The sequence below is a fragment of the Somniosus microcephalus genome, chromosome 13 (genome assembly GCF_052327205.1).
Source record: "Somniosus microcephalus isolate GS21.2 chromosome 13, FLI_Smic_1.0, whole genome shotgun sequence".
Classification (NCBI taxonomy): Eukaryota; Metazoa; Chordata; class Chondrichthyes; order Squaliformes; family Somniosidae; genus Somniosus; species Somniosus microcephalus.
This window is the reverse complement of record NC_140999.1, coordinates 120678133-120694946: the sequence shown is the minus strand read 5'-3', so window position 1 is coordinate 120694946 and position 16814 is coordinate 120678133. Positions and strand designations below refer to the sequence as shown.

The following is a 16814-nucleotide window of genomic DNA, read 5'->3' as shown; positions in this document are numbered from 1 at the left end:
CGGCACAGAACTCGCGGACATGTTCCCTGAGTCTCGGCCACCATCCCGCCTGTTCCACCTGCTGCCAGGTGGTCTCAGACCCGGGGTGTCCCGTTCCTGGACCCTCATGGGCCAGTTGAAGGAATTCCCTCCGGTGCTGCTGCGGCACAACCCACTGTTCCCCCCAGAACAGCATGCCCTCTTCGACGGAGAGGGTTGCTGTGCTGTACGGACCCTCTACCCTTTTTCCCTCAGTCACCGCACTGAGGACTGCGTTGAGGACGGGGTCTTGGGCTTGGACCATCTTAAGGTCCGGGGCTAAAGCTACCCCTGCACTCCCTTGGGTCCCGTCCCTACCTCTGACTGCCGCCATGGGTCTAGACCTATACGGGTCCCAGAAAGTGCCTGCGCGGGCACCCTCCTTGGCAAGCATGTCAGCCTGCTGGTTGCCTTGACTGCGGGGTTCTGTGGAGGAATGGGCTTTCACCTTGTGGATGAAAATCTCCCCTTCCTCCCCCACTGCTGCCAGGATTTTCTCCAGCAGGAGTTTTACTGTGAGGGGTCTCCCGTCGGCGGAAGTGTATCCATGGCGGGACGAAATGGCCAGGTACTCCATACACGAATTGCACGTAAACATGCTGTCCGAGCAAATCGTGTATGGGGTGGGGAAGATTTCGGGGTGTGTAACGACGTACACTACCGCGGTCAGTTCAGCCTGATGGGTGCTCATGGTGCTGGGGAGCTTAATCGCCAGGGCAATGTTTGCCGCTGGGTCATAAACTCCACACCCCATGAGACGCTCGCCAGCAGATACCGTGCTGGAACCGTCTACATAGATCTCGCGGCCCGTGGGGTGTATCCCGGCCCGTAAACCTATGTTCACTTCCCAAACCCCTTCAATGGAACACCGGTGGGCTGTTCCAGGATATACCAGGTTGGCTGCGAGCTTTGGCTCACAGAGACCCTTCACCTTAAGATCCATCTGTGAGAGGAGCAAGGTCCAGCGGGCAATGCGACCACTGCTCACTGTTCCATCCTTGATCCTCCCATCCAGAAGCATCTGGGTGGGTTTGTGATGGGTGAGGAGGGTGATGGGAGAAGTGCCTGTGAAGATCAGTGATCTCTTCACAGCCCAATGTGTGGCCAAAAGGTGCCGCTCACAGTTGGAGTAGCTCCTCTCCACATCCGTGAGTATCCTTGAGGAGTAGACCACCAGCCTCAGCCTGCCGTGCCTCTCTTGGAGCAGCACAGCACTCAGGCTGTCCCCGCTGGCTGCTACCTCCAGAAAAAACTCTTTCCCCCCATCTATGGCCCCTAGAGCTGGTGCGGTCTGCAAGTCCTTTTTGAGCCTGACAAATGCTGCCTGGCAACCCTCATCCCAAAGCCACTCCACTCCCTTGTGTAGGAGTCGGAGCAGAGGAGCTGCTGTGGCTGCATAGTCCTCAATAAAGTCTCTACAGTGCCCAGTTAGCCCTAGAAATGACCTCACACCCGTGACTGTGTTGGGAACCGGTAACTCTTGTACCGCTTCTCTCCTAGCCTTATCTATGGCCCTTTCTCCAGCGCGCACGGTCAGGCCGAGGAATTTCACCTCCTGCTGGCCGATCTGCGCTTTCTTTGGGTTTACCTTAAAACCCTTTTGCCCAAGCAGCTCCAGCAGTTCGGCCAATAGTGGGCCATGCTCCTCTTTCAAATCAGTGAACAGGAGCAGGTCATCCACATATTGGACCAACTGTCTGGGCTGGCTAAAATCCTTTAAACTGTTTGCCATGCACTAATGGAAAATGCTGGGGCTGTTGTGGAAGCCCTGCGGCAAGCAATTCCACATGTACTGTTGCCCTTTAAACATAAAGGCAAACTTGTACTGATCCTCCCTCCTTAAAGGGATGGACCAAAACCCGTTGGAAATTTCCAGCACCGTGAAAGTGGTCGCAGATGCTGGGATACTTCCTATCAGGTCGGCAACTGCCGCTACCGTGGGTGCACAGGCTGGGATATTACTGTTGAGCACCCGATAGTGCACCATGGTCCTCCAGGAATTGTCCGGCTTTCTAACCGGCCACAATGGAGAGTTTACATGGGTGGCTATCGGCCTCAGAACTCCCTGCTGTACTAACGAGGACATGGCTGCTTCCATGTCCGGCTCCGCTTCCCTGGGGAAGTTATACTGTTTCTGTGGTCGGGCCATGGGATCCCCGTCTACGCTGACCTCAAACCCGTTGACCCTCCCGCAGTCGTGTTTGTGCATGGCAAATGTGGCCAGGTGGGCCTGCACCAATGCCTGGAACTCCTTTGGGGTGTTACTGGCCATAAGCTCGAGGTTATAACCTTCTTTGGGCTTCATGGTGCATAGGGTCCCCTTCCCTTCCTTTCCTGGGATTACTACTACCTCACCGTTCTCTACTTTACCTTCCCCCCTGTAATGAAATCTGTTTGTCTTGCCTGTATTCGTTTTGCACTCATGTATATTACCCTCCCCCACACGGTGTATAGTTTCACTTCCTCTTTCCTGACTAACCTGGAAGGTTCCAGGTCTTGGCTCTTGGCTCCGCCCCTGACTTCTCTTACTTAAAGATCCCAGGATCTGTATGACTCATTCCTGTGAGCCAGTCGGTGTGTTGAGATGTTAGCTCTGATCTTAGTGATTAAAAGCCAACTTGTTAAAGTCTATGGCCTAGAAATTGAGTTGACGCCGCGCCAGGGCTTTAGCGCCGGAAATTTAGCGTCGGCGCTAATTCCCTTGCGCGCGCCAAAAATTCAGTAGCGCCGCGCCCAGACGGCTGCCGGCGCTACTGGCGGGCGTGAGCGCCTCCCAATGGGCGCTGAGTGCCGAATTGCGGCGCTAATCCGGCGCTGCGGCACCCGATGCGGTGCGGCAGGCTGGGGAAGTGCAGGCCTCCTCCTTCAGTTAAGGAGGAGCTGCCTGCACCCGCCCGCTGTCCGTTCAAATATTGAAAAAATGAGCCCGGCACCTCGGACAAGTGCCGGGCTTGCAGGCCAGACGCATCTGTTCCGCGGGGGGGGGGTGGAGGAGTCCGGGGAGGGAGGTGCGGGCAGGCAGCCGACGGGAAAGCGGCCGGCCGCCGCGCGACCTTAATGCGCTGGCGCAAACTCGGGGAAGACTCGGTTGCCAGAGTCTTAGTTGCGGCTGCCACGGGCGAGGCGGCCGCAACTGAATTTCGGCGCTGGGGCCCGTCGTCATGGCAACCGGGACGCTGCGCACACCGATGACGTCATCGGTGCCGGCGCAGCGCTACCGGTCTACCGCGGCGTAAGGGCCCCAGGCAATTTCGGCGCCGGCGCCAAATGCAGCGCTAGGCCCTCTAGCGCCGCAAAATCGGCGCTAAGGGCACTCAATTTCTAGGCCTATAACTTCTAGTTTTGTGGTTATTGAAGGCACATCAATTTTAATCACTAAAGAATACTAGGATGGATCGACTCCTAAAACCAGAGCGTCTGGACTTGGATCCACATTCTGCTGAAGCATCAAATCAATTTGGACACTGGCTCAAATGCTTCGAACTCTTCGCGAGGGCCTCATCCGCTAGCGAGGTAGATAAACTGAGTCTACTGACTACTCGCGTTAGTCATCGGATTTATTCGTTCATCCGGGACGCCACCTCTTACACGGAGTCCATCACTATCCTGAAGGCCCAATACCAGAGGCCAGTAAACGAAGTGTACGCCAGACATCTGCTGGCTACACGCAGGCAGCGACCTGAGGAATCAATGGACGATTTCTTACAGGGCCTAAAGGACTTGGTCCGGGACTGTAACTGCAAGGCCGTGACGGCCAACGTGTACTCTGACGAATTGGTCCGCGATTCCTTCATCACGGGCCTCAAATCGAATTATATCCGGCAGAGACTGCTGGAGAAGGAGGTCCTGGACTTAAAAAAGGCAGTGGCCACTGCGCGATCGCTGGACGTGGCCCAGAAAAACTCTGACTCTTATTCTTCTGGCTATACGGCCCTCACCGCCTCGTGCGCGCCGAGCGGGCCGCCATCTTGGAATCAGACATCTTCCCCATCCAGGTCTCAGACCAGCTCTACACCGCCGGAGTCCCCACACAGAAGTTCACCCAGGAGTCCTACTACAGCGGCAATGTCTCGAGGCCCGAAATGCTACTTCTGCGGCCAGGCCAAGCACCCCAGACAACGATGCCCAGCGAAGGACGCTACATGCTTCAAATGTAAGAAAAAGGGGCATTTTAGCAAAGTCTGCAGGGGGAATCCGATTTCCAACTCCGTCACCGCCTCGTGCGTGCCGTGCGGGCCGCCATCTTGGGATGTAGAAGTGCATCAGCATAGAAATATATATCCACACATATTAGTATAAAATAAGCACACATACTCTCTTATATTAAAATGGAGTCTGGAACTGTTTCAACAGGCCAAAATGGCTTCACACAGTATAACATAAGGGGAAACGGGCAGGCCCATATTAGGAAGCGGTTTAAGGAAGAGGATGTGACTCCTTTGTAGCTTGCAGGCTAAGCAGTTCCAGTAAACAAGATAAGCCTAGTAGAACAAAAGCATGATAACCGAAGGACATTTACTGTAAACATTCTATGACTGTCCAGACCCAAGATGAGAGACAAACTGTCTCTCATTGTATATGATAAGTTCTCTTTATCTAAAGGTATTCCTAAAGCATGACTTTTGGGTATCTGTTGGCTGACCTTATCTTAAGGCACTGAGGCTCCGCTGACCCTTTAGTCATCTTCTTGTTGACTTTAAGCATTCCTTACTCATTCCTTTCTTAATGTTTTACTTTATTATTAATTGTCTCAATACCATGTCATATGATAAAGTGATTTGATCTTTGTGTATAAAAAGAGGTGCTGTTGTCCATGTATTCAGAGAAGTCACGATAGCCATTGCCTACATGAAGCTCCCCTTGCTAGCAAGTAGATTAAATAAAGTCTGCCTTTGACGATCACTTTGTTTCACAGAGTCTTATTGAACAGTCGAAACTTCGACAGTTTCTTGGAGGTCCCACCGAGATCGCTTGCTGCCTTTCGGTAAGTCGCGGACGAGGACACCATACTTTGCTAACGACAAATCCTGAATGGCCATAAGTGAGGTTTTCTCACAGAAAAGGATTTCTCTTTAGATACATAGTTGGTGTAGTCTGTTACTTCCGACGGGAGCACTGCGATCTGTTAAGACTCATGTGTGTTTGGAACTTGAGTTAACTTGTGTAACCTTTTGCTTCTTTTATCTTGACATTAAAAGGAGGAGGATACTGCCGGTTCAGGTTTCAAAACTATCGGACAAAGGGAGACAACAGAAAGGTCGCGACCAGGTTGAGTTCCGGAATATATGTGAGTGTACTGTGAAGGGATTAGCCTGAAGGATAGACACAGAAAGGGTACCAGAAGACCTGTGAAGAGACTAGCTCGAAGGATAGGCAGAGAGTGCACAGTGACGTAAATCTGTGAAGGGACTACCTAGTAATCCCGAAGGATAGATTGGTAGTTAGAATAAGGATAAGCATAGCATAAGGATTCAGAAATAGAACACAACTGTTTTGTAAGATAACGCTTATATGTTATATGCATATGTAAAATTGTAAAGATTAAAAAAAAACTGTTGGTGACTGAGTTGATCGACTAGGACAAGGAAGTGCCTGTCTCAAACGCGCAGCTTTAGACCGGTTGTTAAGAGGGGAAATCCCCCACGCGAAGGTCAGGACCCTAAAGTGGGCGGAGAGGCATAAAGGCACTTAGGATCGTGATACTCAGTCATTAGTCGTTAAAAGCTTGTAAAATAAGGCCTCGATCTGTAGAGCGTACCACGCAGATCGAGAAAACTGTCGGATTGTAATTTAGCTTTTGTAGAAAGCCTGCATAACTGTACCTACGTTATTTCATGTCTGAGTTCTTTTGTGTATCTGTTTGGACCTTCAAGTTATTCCTTAGTATTTTTCTTGATTGTTATTATTGTATGTTATTGTTTATCGCTCTCAGCACTTTGGTCAGCCTGTAGGGGTCGTAAGAGGGTTGAGGGTAAAACTTGCGACCCAGAACAAGTGCAGCTAGTGGAAATTGAAAACTAACTAGGATGGGAGCTGCATAAAGCAAGGTCCCCGAAAGGGGAACCCCAGCTTTCCATATTTTTCAAAATTGTGGCCGATCATCCACAAATGATTTACCTAAATGGTCTAATTGGACCAAGAATGACAAATACCCATTCCCTATAGACGGAACCTTTAATTTAGACAGAATAACATGTCTAGAGAATTGCCTCGTAACTAGAGACCCGCAGAGAAAAGGAAAAAAAAAGAAGTAAATTGGTCAGCCTTCTCAGATTGGAAAAAGGAAGCAGAGAGGCGACGCGAACGAAGTATAGAAGTTAGTAAACATAATAAAAAGAGGGATGAGATTAATCAGGAACAGAATAAACAACAAAAAGTTAAACAAATCAGGGTTGGCAGGGTCCACAAAATTTATCCGGAAACAGAAATACCCAAGCCCAGGTTCACACTCGTCCACAGACTAATTGGACAACTAGCAATCCCTGGGGAAATCAAAGTGGCCCAAACGAAGAGTTTGGACAAAATCCAAATTGTTCAGCATGACGTTACTTAGAGCCCACCCCAGACATTGCCCAGGAACAACAGGCTGTGGTACAATTGCCTGCAGTATCATTAAATTCTAAAGAAGAGCCATTTATAAATTTAAATATGAATGGAACACAAGTTCCATTTTTTGGTAGACACTGGAGCAACTAATTCTGTCTTGACTAAACAATATGCAGTAGGAGCACCTTGTATCAATCAGAGTGTCAAGTGTGTAGGACTTTCAGGAACAACCCAGACTATGGTATGGCCCACTCCATTGGATGTACAGATGAAAGACTTTCATGAACAGCATGCATTCTTATTATCTGAAGACGTTCCCATCAACTTATTAGGAAGAGATTTGTTGTGTAAAATGAAAGCAGTGATATCATGTATGGAAAAAGGACTGAAGGTATATGTTCCAACTGACAGATGTGGGATGTACCCATTGCAGGTCCACAATTCTCCTATTTTGTATTGTTGGACTAATCATGATGACAACCTCAGTAAACAATTACTGATGGCTGTGGGAGCATTGCAGTATGCCACAAGATCAGTATCAGAATACCAGAAGCAGTTTAATTTGGGACATTGGCATGATAAATTGCACTGTATAGCCTATTATGACAAAACGGGAGAAGATCTAGAAGTGGCAATTAATTACAAGCCCTTTCTGCATCAGAAATATTCACTTAAGATCCGAAGAATTTTAATTGGGCAAGAAGGAATAGCGTCACCAATCTTGTTGACCCAAACAGCATGGGAATTATTCAGGGTAAAAGACTCTAAGCCACACTGTACACTAGCAGTGGCGCATGAATTCAAACCTTCTGATCTAGGACAGATGGTCCTACGCCTATCAAAAGCTGCAGTTCAACAGGAGTGGAGAATAAGTCAGGGTTGGTTCAAGACCTAAGAGCAGTTAACGAGTCTGTTCTCCCTGCCTACCCGGTGGTCCCAAACCCAGCCACCATCCTGACCAGTATACCTCCTAATTCAAGGTATTATATGGTCATTGATCTCTGCTAAGCCTTCTTCAGCATTCCTATTCACCAAGATTCCCAGTTCCTGTTTGCCTTCACGTTCAAAGGAACCTGATACACATGGACCAGGCTGCCACAAGGCTATACAGAAAGCTCAACTCTCTTTTCGCAGTGCCTCAAACATGATTTACAGAACATTGTCTTAACCGATGGGTTAACCCTCATACAGTAAGTAGACGACCTGCTAATTGCATCACCTACCCAAGAGGCATTGTGAATCAGTGACTCAGCTTATCACTAAGCCTCGTATAGACATTAGAGTCATAGAGTCATAGAGTTTTACAGCACTGAAAGAGGCCCTTCGGCCCATCGTGTCTGCACCGCCCATCCATCCCTGTCCAGTCAAATCCCATTTTCCAGCATTTGGTCCATAGCCTTGTATGCAATGGCATTTCAAGTGCTCATCCAAATGCTTCTTGAATGTTGTGAGGGTTCCTGCCTCTACCACCCTTTCAGGCATTGAGTTCCACATTCCAACCACCCTCTGGGTGAAAAAGTTCCTCCTCAAATCCCCTCTAAATCTCCTGCCCCTTACCCTGAATCTATGCCCCCTTGTTATTGACCCCCCTACTAAGGGGAAAAGTTCCTCTTTATCTACCCTATCTATGCCCCTCATCATTTTGTACACCTCAATCAGGTCCCCCCTCAGCCTTCTTTGCTCCAAGGAAAACAACCCCAGCCTGTCCAGCCTCTCTTCATAGCTGAGGCGCTCCATCCCAGGTAACATCCTGGTGAATCTTCTCTGCACCCTCTCCAAAGCAATCACATCCTTCCTATAGTGAGGCGACCAGAACTGCACACAGTACTCCAGCTGTGGCCTCACCAGCGTTTTGTACAGCTCCATCATAACCTCCCTGCTCTTATATTCTATGCCTCGGCTAATGAAGGCAAGTATCCCATATGCCTTTTTAACCACCTTATCTACCTGTTCCGCTGCCTTCAGGGATCTATGTACATGTACACCAAGGTCCCTCTGACCCTTTGTACTTCCTAGGGTCCTACCACTCATTGTGTATTCCCTTGCCTTATTTGTCCGTCCAAAATGCATCACCTCGCACTTTTCAGGGTTAAATTCCATTTGCCACTTTTCCGCCCATCTGACCAACCCGTTTATATCGTCCTGTAGCCTGAGGCTTTCCTCCTCACAATTTACCACCCCACCAATTTTCGTGTCATCTGCGAACTTACTGATCATACCTTTTACATTCTCATCCAAATCATTTATGTAGATCACAAACAACAAGGGACCCAGCACCGATCCCTGAGGTACCCCACTGGACACAGGCTTCCAGTCACAAAAGCAACCTTCGACCATCACCCTCTGCCTCCTGCCACTCAGCCAGTTTAGGATCCAACGCGCCAAGGCACCCTGGATCCCATGGGCTCTTACCTTCTTGACCAGTCTCCTATGCGGGACTTTGTCAAAAGCTTTACTGAAGTCCATGTAAACCACATCCACAGCATTTCCCTCATCCACCCCACTAGTCACCCCCTCGAAAAATTCAATCAGATTTGTCAGACATGATTTACCCTTGACAAAGCCATGCTGACTATCCCCGATTAATCCTTGCCTCTCCAAGTGGAGACTAATTTTGTCCCTCAGAATTTTTTCCAATAATTTCCCTACCACAGATGTTAGGCTCACTGGCCTGTAATTCCCTGGTTTATCCCTGCTACCCTTCTTGAATAATGGTACTACGTTAGCTGTTCTCCAGTCCTCTGGTACATCCCCTGTGGCCAGAGAGGTTCTGAAAATTTGTGTCAGAGCCCCTGCAATCTCCTCCTTTGCCTCCCACAGCAGCCTGGGATACATCTCGTCCGGGCCTGGGGATTTATCCACTTTTTGGCCTGCTAAAACCGATAGCACCTCCTCCCTCTCGATGCTAATATGTTCAAGTATGTCACAGCCCCCTTGCCCGATTTCTATGTCTGCATCGTCTTTCTCCATAGTGAACACAGATGCAAAAAATTCATTTAAAACCCCGCCTACATCATCTGGCTCTACACACAGATTGCCACTTTGGTCCCTAATGGGCCCTACCCTTTCCCTGGTTATCCTCTTGCCCTTAATATACTTATAAAACATCTTAGGATTTTCCTTTATTTTGCTCGCCAGTGTTATTTCATGGCCCCTCCTCGCCCTCCTAATTTCTTTTTTAAGTATGCCCCTGCATTTTTTATACTCCTCTAGGGCTTCTTCCGTCTTTAGTCTTTTGTAACTGCCAAAAGCCCCCCTTTTATTTCTAATGCATTTTTGTATATCCCTTGTCATCCAAGGTCCCCTTTGCTTGTTGGTCCCACCCTTGACCTTTACAGGAACATGTTGGCGTTGTACTCTCTCTATTTCCCTTCTGAAAGTCTCCCACTGTTTTGATGCGTATTTTCCTATAAGTAGCTGCTCCCAGTCCAATTTGGCCAGATCCTGCCTTATCATATTAAAATCGGCCTTCCCCCAATTTAGAACCCTTATTTCCGGGCCGTCTTTGTCTTTTTCCATGACCACCTTAAATCTCACCGAATTGTGGTCACTGTCGCCAAAATGCTCTCCTACTGACACTTCCACCACTTGCCCGGCTACATTCCCCAGAATTAGGTCCAGTACCGCCCCCTCTCTTGTAGGACTTTCTACATGTTGGCTCAAAAAGCTCTCCTGGATGCACTTTAAGAATTCTGCACCCTCTAAGCCTTTCACACTCTGACTATCCCAATTTATATTGGGGAAGTTGAAATCCCCCACTATTATTACCCTATTATTTTCGCACTTTTCTGAGATTTGCCTACATATCTGTTCCTCTATCTCCCCCTGACTGTTTGGGGGCCTATAGTACACTCCCAGCAAAGTGCTTGCCCCCTTTTTGTTTTTAAGTTCTACCCATATGGCCTCATTAGAGGAACCCGCTAATATATCATCCCTCCTTACAGCAGTAATTGACTCCTTAATTAATATTGCAACACCCCCTCCCCTTTTACACCCCCCTCTGTCTCGCCTGAAGATTCTATACCCCGGAATATTGAGCTGCCAGTCCTGACCCTCCCTCAACCATGTCTCCGTGATAGCAACAATATCGTACTCCCATGTGTTCAACAACAACTTCAGTTCATCCACCTTATTTGCAAGACTCCTTGCATTAAAATAAATGCCTTCCAGCCCTGCCATATTCTCTTTTGCCTTCACATATTTGCTTTGCCTTCCCAGCTGACTTGTTTTTCCCTCTGTATTTGGCTGTAAATCACCCCCTACTATAGCTCCACTCTGTACCCCATCCCCCTGCCAAGTTAGTTTAAACCCCCCCCAGCAGTGCTAGCAAACCTCCCCGCAAGGATATTGGTTCCCCTCTGGTTCAGGTGTAAACCGTCCGACTTGTACAAGTCCCACCTTTCCCAGAAGCAGACCCAGTGATCCAGGAAACTAAAGCCCTCCCCCCTGCACCATCCCTTTAGCCACGCATTCATCTGTTCTATCTTCCTATTCCTATACTTACTAGCACGTGGCACCGGGAGTAATCCAGAGATTACAACCCTTGAGGTCCTGCTCTTTAATCCTTCACCTAGCTCCCTAAATTCTTGCTGCAGGACCTCATCCCTCTTTTTACCTATGTCGTTGGTACCAATGTGGACCACGACCACTGGCTGTTCACCCTCCCCCTCCAGAATGCCCTGCAGCCGCTCAGTGACATCCTTGACCCTGGCACCAGGGAGGCAACAAACCATCCTGGATTCACGTCTACGGCCACAGAAACGCTTATCTGTTCCCCTTACTATAGAATCCCCTACCACTATTGCTCTCCCACTCTTTTTCCCCCCTTCCTGGGCAGCAGGAGCACCGCTAGTGCCAGGAAGTTGGCTGCCGCTGCCTTCCCCTGGTGAGTCATCCCCCTCAACAGTATCCAAAGCGGTATACTTGTTTGAAAGGGGGATGTCCGCAGGGGTTCCCTGCACTACCTGCCTGCCTTTGTTGCTCCGCCTGATGGTCACCCCCTGTGCTGCCCTACCCTGAGGCGTGAACAACTCGCTAAACGTGCTATCCACGAGCCTCTCAGCATCGCGTATGCTCCAAAATTCATCCACCCGCAGCTCGAGCGCCACAATGCGGTCTACAAGTAGCTGCAGCTGGATGCATTTCCCGCACACATGGTCGCCAGGGACACTGGCAGCGTCCCTGATTTCCCACATAGAGCAGGAGGAGCAGAACACGGGTCTGAGCTCTCCTGCCATGACTTACTCCTTTAATTAATCTAAAAATTTATTCAATACCCCAGTTACAGGTATACTCTAGGGCGCTTTATTTACCAACTGTCCTCACCACAACAGAGCCCCTAGAAATTTAACACCACAGAATTCAAGCTTGTAATGAAAAGAGAGAAATACTCACCAACCAATCACTTACCTGCTCCCTGGTGACGTCACACCCCGATTACTTTTTACCTCTCTGCAACTACCGAGCTCGCAGACTGGAGTTTGGTATGCCTCTCCTGGCCTCGCTGCCGCTTTTTATCGCCGCCGCCGAGTCTCCCTCAGGTCCCGCCTCTCGCTGCCTGCCGCCGCTGCTCTGAGGCCTCTCCTGGCCTCGCTGCCGCTTTTTATCGCCGCCGCCGCCGAGTCTCCCTCAGGTCCCGCCTCTCGCTGCCTGCCGCCGCTGCTCTGAGGCCTCTCCTGGCCTCGCTGCCGCTTTTTATCGCCGCCGCCGCCGAGTCTCCCTCAGGTCCCGCCTCTCGCTGCCTGCCGCCGCTGCTCTGAGGCCTCTCCTGGCCTCGCTGCCGCTTTTTATCGCCGCCGCCGCCGAGTCTCCCTCAGGTCCCGCCTCTCGCTGCCTGCCGCCGCTGCTCTGAGGCCTCTCCTGGCCTCGCTGCCGCTTTTTATCGCCGCCGCCGCCGAGTCTCCCTCAGGTCCCGCCTCTCGCTGCCTGCCGCCGCTGCTCTGAGGCCTCTCCTGGCCTCGCTGCCGCTTTTTATCGCCGCCGCCGCCGAGTCTCCCTCAGGTCCCGCCTCTCGCTGCCTGCCGCCGCTGCTCTGAGGCCTCTCCTGGCCTCGCTGCCGCTTTTTATCGCCGCCGCCGCCAAGTCTCCCTCAGGTCCCGCCTCTCGCTGCCTGCCGCCGCTGCTCTGAGGCCTCTCCTGGCCTCGCTGCCGCTTTTTATCGCCGCCGCCGCCGAGTCTCCCTCAGGTCCCGCCTCTCGCTGCCTGCCGCCGCTGCTCTGAGGCCTCTCCTGGCCTCGCTGCCACTTTTTATCGCCGCCGCCGCCGAGTCTCCCTCAGGTCCCGCCTCTCGCTGCCTGCCGCCGCTGCTCTGAGGCCTCTCCTGGCCTCGCTGCCGCTTTTTATCGCCGCCGCCGCCGAGTCTCCCTCAGGCCCCGCCTCTCGCTGCCTGCCGCCGCTGCTCTGAGGCCTCTCCTGGCCTCGCTGCCGCTTTTTATCGCCGCCGCCGCCGAGTCTCCCTCAGGTCCCGCATCTCGCTGCCTGCCGCCGCTGCTCTGAGGCCTCTCCTGGCCTCGCTGCCGCTTTTTATCGCCGCCGCCGCCGAGTCTCCCTCAGGTCCCGCCTCTCGCTGCCTGCCGCCGCTGCTCTGAGGCCTCTCCTGGCCTCGCTGCCGCTTTTTATCGCCGCCGCCGCCGAGTCTCCCTCAGGTCCCGCCTCTCGCTGCCTGCCGCCGCTGCTCTGAGGCCTCTCCTGGCCTCGCTGCCGCTTTTTATCGCCGCCGCCGCCGAGTCTCCCTCAGGTCCCGCCTCTCGCTGCCTGCCGCCGCTGCTCTGAGGCCTCTCCTGGCCTCGCTGACGCTTTTTATCGGCATTTTTCTACATTGTAGAAACTCCTCTGGACAATAGCGATTTTATATTTTATGTGGATGGATCAGCCCTCAGAGACGAAAAGGGCTTGCCAAAAAGTGCATATGCCATTTCCGATGATCATTCAATTATCCAAGTATGCTGACTACCATCTTTCTTTTCAGCACAACAAGCAGAACTGTTTGCCGTTACAAGAGCATGTATTTTAGCTACAGGAAAATCAGTGAATATTTATATTGACTCTCGGTATGCATCTGGAGTCACTCATAATTATGGTCAAATTTGGAAACTTAGAGGATTCCTAACTTCATCAGGATCTACAGTTAAAAATGCTGAACAAATTGATAACCTTTTAAAGGCTCTCCAGTGTCCTACAAAAATTGCTGTTATTAAATGCAAAGCATATACAGGCAATCAAGACCAGGCTTCTTTGGGCAATGATAGGGCGGATCGAGCAGCTAAGGCTGCTGCTCTTTCTGATACAGGGTCACAAGTGTCTGCATATGTTCTTAGAAATCAAGATCCAGACAATCCCCCACCCACAATTGATGACGTTTTGGCCTATCAATTACAGGCCAGTCCGGATGAAGTGTTAGCTTGGGTGAATGATTCTTGTTTTAAAACACCTGAAGGAGTATGGGTCTACCATGACGGCCGCATGGTGGCTTCCAAGTCAATACTCCCATGGATTGCCTGATGTGTCCACATGTTCACATGCAGGCAAAGGGGGGATGGCAGACTATATCACACAAACTTGGTATTCACCAGGCAGTGACAATTACAAAACAAATTAGTGAACAATGCATTACCTGCCAAACAATGAACCCAGGTAAAACGGAAAAGGTACAGGCTGCCTCCCACCCAAATCCAACAGGACCCTTTGTACATTTACAGATGGATTTTATTGAATTACCGGTATGTTTAGGATTTAAGTATGTATTAGTTAGTGTAGATGTGTTTTCACGATGGATTGAAGCCTTTCCATGTAAAAAAAAATGATGCAGTTACTGTTGCAAAATGTTTGTTAAAAGAAATTGTACCACGATTTGGTATACCTGCACAACTTTCAAGTGACAATGGACTTCTACTGCAGCTATCATCCACAGTCAGCGGGACTGGTAGAAAAATATAATGGTATGCTGAAGAATAAACTTTCTAAACTTTGCAATGAAACTGGACTTAAATGGGTCGAACTATTACCCCTAGCATTGATGATAATGTGAGCAGCAACTAACAGGACAACCGGACTATCGCCACATGAGATTGTTATGGGACGACCCCTAAGACTGCCATTTTCAGCGCCACTTACGGTTAAGCAAATGGACATCCATAAAATGGATGAGAACATGTTAAACTATTGTATTGCATTAACTAGATGTATTTCCAGCTTTCACCAGCAGGTAAAAGAGGCGCAAACAAAACCAGCGGAAGGAAGGTGCCATAACTTGGAACCAGGAGATAACGTATACGTAAAGGTCTTCAAAAGAAAGAACGGACTACAACCACGCTTTGAAGGGCCATACCAAATAATCCTGACAACGAACACAGCTGTTAAAATCAAGGAAAGACCGACCTGGATACACGCATCCCATTGCAAGAAAGCACCAGACGGGGACATTTATAAAAAAAGACTTGAGACGATGAAATTATTGTTTACGCTGTATGTGCTCATTGAAATGGTATACGTAAACTGTCAGAGATATATTGAAGAACCCCGAAAGAAACGAGAATTACATGTTAACACTTTTCTGTATATGGCTTACGAGCATGCTAAGGATAGTGGTAGATCTAGTTGCTGGGTCTGTGCCCATATACCCATTCACACCACAGGAGGAATCCCACTAAGATCTATTCCCTTTAATATTTCCGAAACAGCAGAATGGATCATAAGGCGAAATAGTTCAGGCAACCCAGACAGAACCATGGATATGATTCAGTGGAGATCAGCAGGTTATAATCTGACCACCTTCCAGGGATGGTATCAACCCAATTATAACCATACTCGAGCGCCCCCTTCCTCTCCTTAACTAACACCTCAGGAGTTGGCAGACCGCAAGGGTCGTTATGCCTTAAAAAGGAGGTCAAGGTAGGGAGGAAGGTTGGACAGAGAATAGGAGAGAGTTCCTGCAATCAAACAGTCACGTGGCAACCACCTATTCCTGGTCTGACCAAGCAGGGAACGTTTTTACTAGAATGGACCAAGGTGTTTAATAAAACCAGTAAGTCGCTATGGGCTGGCGATGCTTTCCGCTTATGGAGGGAGATCAGGACAATCCCTTTCGTGAAGAGATGATACGGTTGGACAAAATACGATTTTAACAATTAGGATAGACAAGAGAGGAGAGACGATCTTAGATAAGGTCAGCCATCAATACAGGTATTATCCCGGGGATGGTCAAAACGGAAATGAAGTCGGTATCCTTAGGCCAAAATTTAAATTTGGCACGAGGACCGACAAAAGGGACTGAAAGAATTAATGTGGGCTATATTGTCCTAGGTAGGACAAAATGGGGGAATGTAGAAGTGCATCAGCATAGAAATATATATCCACACATATTAGTATAAAATAAGCACACATACTCTCTTATATTAAAATGGAGTCTGGAACTGTTTCAACAGGCCAAAATGGCTTCACACAGTATAACATAAGGGGAAACGGGCAGGCCCATATTAGGAAGCGGTTTAAGGAAGAGGATGTGACTCCTTTGTAGCTTGCAGGCTAAGCAGTTCCAGTAAACAAGATAAGCCTAGTAGAACAAAAGCATGATAACCGAAGGACATTTACTGTAAACATTCTATGACTGTCCAGACCCAAGATGAGAGACAAACTGTCTCTCATTGTATATGATAAGTTCTCTTTATCTAAAGGTATTCATAAAGCATGACTTTTGGGTATCTGTTGGCTGACCTTATCTTAAGACACTGAGGCTCCGCTGACCCTTTAGTCATCTTCTTGTTGACCTTAAGCATTCCTTACTCATTCCTTTCTTAATGTTTTACTTTATTATTAATTGTCTCAATACCATGTCATATGATAAAGTGATTTGATCTTTGTGTATAAAAAGAGGTGCTGTTGTCCATGTATTCGGAGAAGTCACGATAGCCATTGCCTACGTGAAGCTCCCCTTGCTAGCAAGCAGTTAAATAAAGCCTGCCTTTGACGATCACTTTGTTTCACAGAGTCTTATTGAACAGTCGAAACTTCGACAGGGATCCGCCATCTTTTCCCGACTCAACGGCCGCCCAGGGCCCAACAGTGGCTTCGATCACGGTGGATCAATCCAGGCCACACCCGTTGACAAAATCTATGATGGACATACAGGTAAACGGGAATTTAACGAAATGTTTAATTGACTGTGGGAGTACCGAGAGTTTTATCCACCCTAGCCTGGTACGGCGGCACTCATTAACAGTAACCCCTACACGGAGCAGAATTGCTATGGCTGC

The 16814-nt window shown here is 49.3% G+C and overlaps 1 protein-coding gene across 3 annotated transcripts in view; it reads left to right on the top strand.

Annotated features, from left to right (window-relative positions):
• Nucleotides 1–16534, top strand: part of LOC147108569 (uncharacterized) — a 69516-nt gene extending 52982 nt beyond the window's left edge. Inside the window, exons 1-3 of one of the 3 annotated variants that reach the window (XM_086005256.1) lie at nt 3287–5002; nt 5217–5305; nt 14755–16534. In XM_086005256.1, coding sequence (XP_085861382.1) covers nt 3409–4317 — 909 coding nt within the window. In that variant the 5' untranslated portion in view covers nt 3287–3408 and the 3' untranslated portion in view covers nt 4318–5002; nt 5217–5305; nt 14755–16534. Of the gene's footprint in view, nt 1–3286; nt 5003–5216; nt 5306–14754 lie in introns of those variants that run through there. The other 2 variants (XR_015080609.1, XR_015080608.1) reach the window with 2 other exon arrangements.
• Nucleotides 16535–16814: the final 280 nt, after the last annotated feature.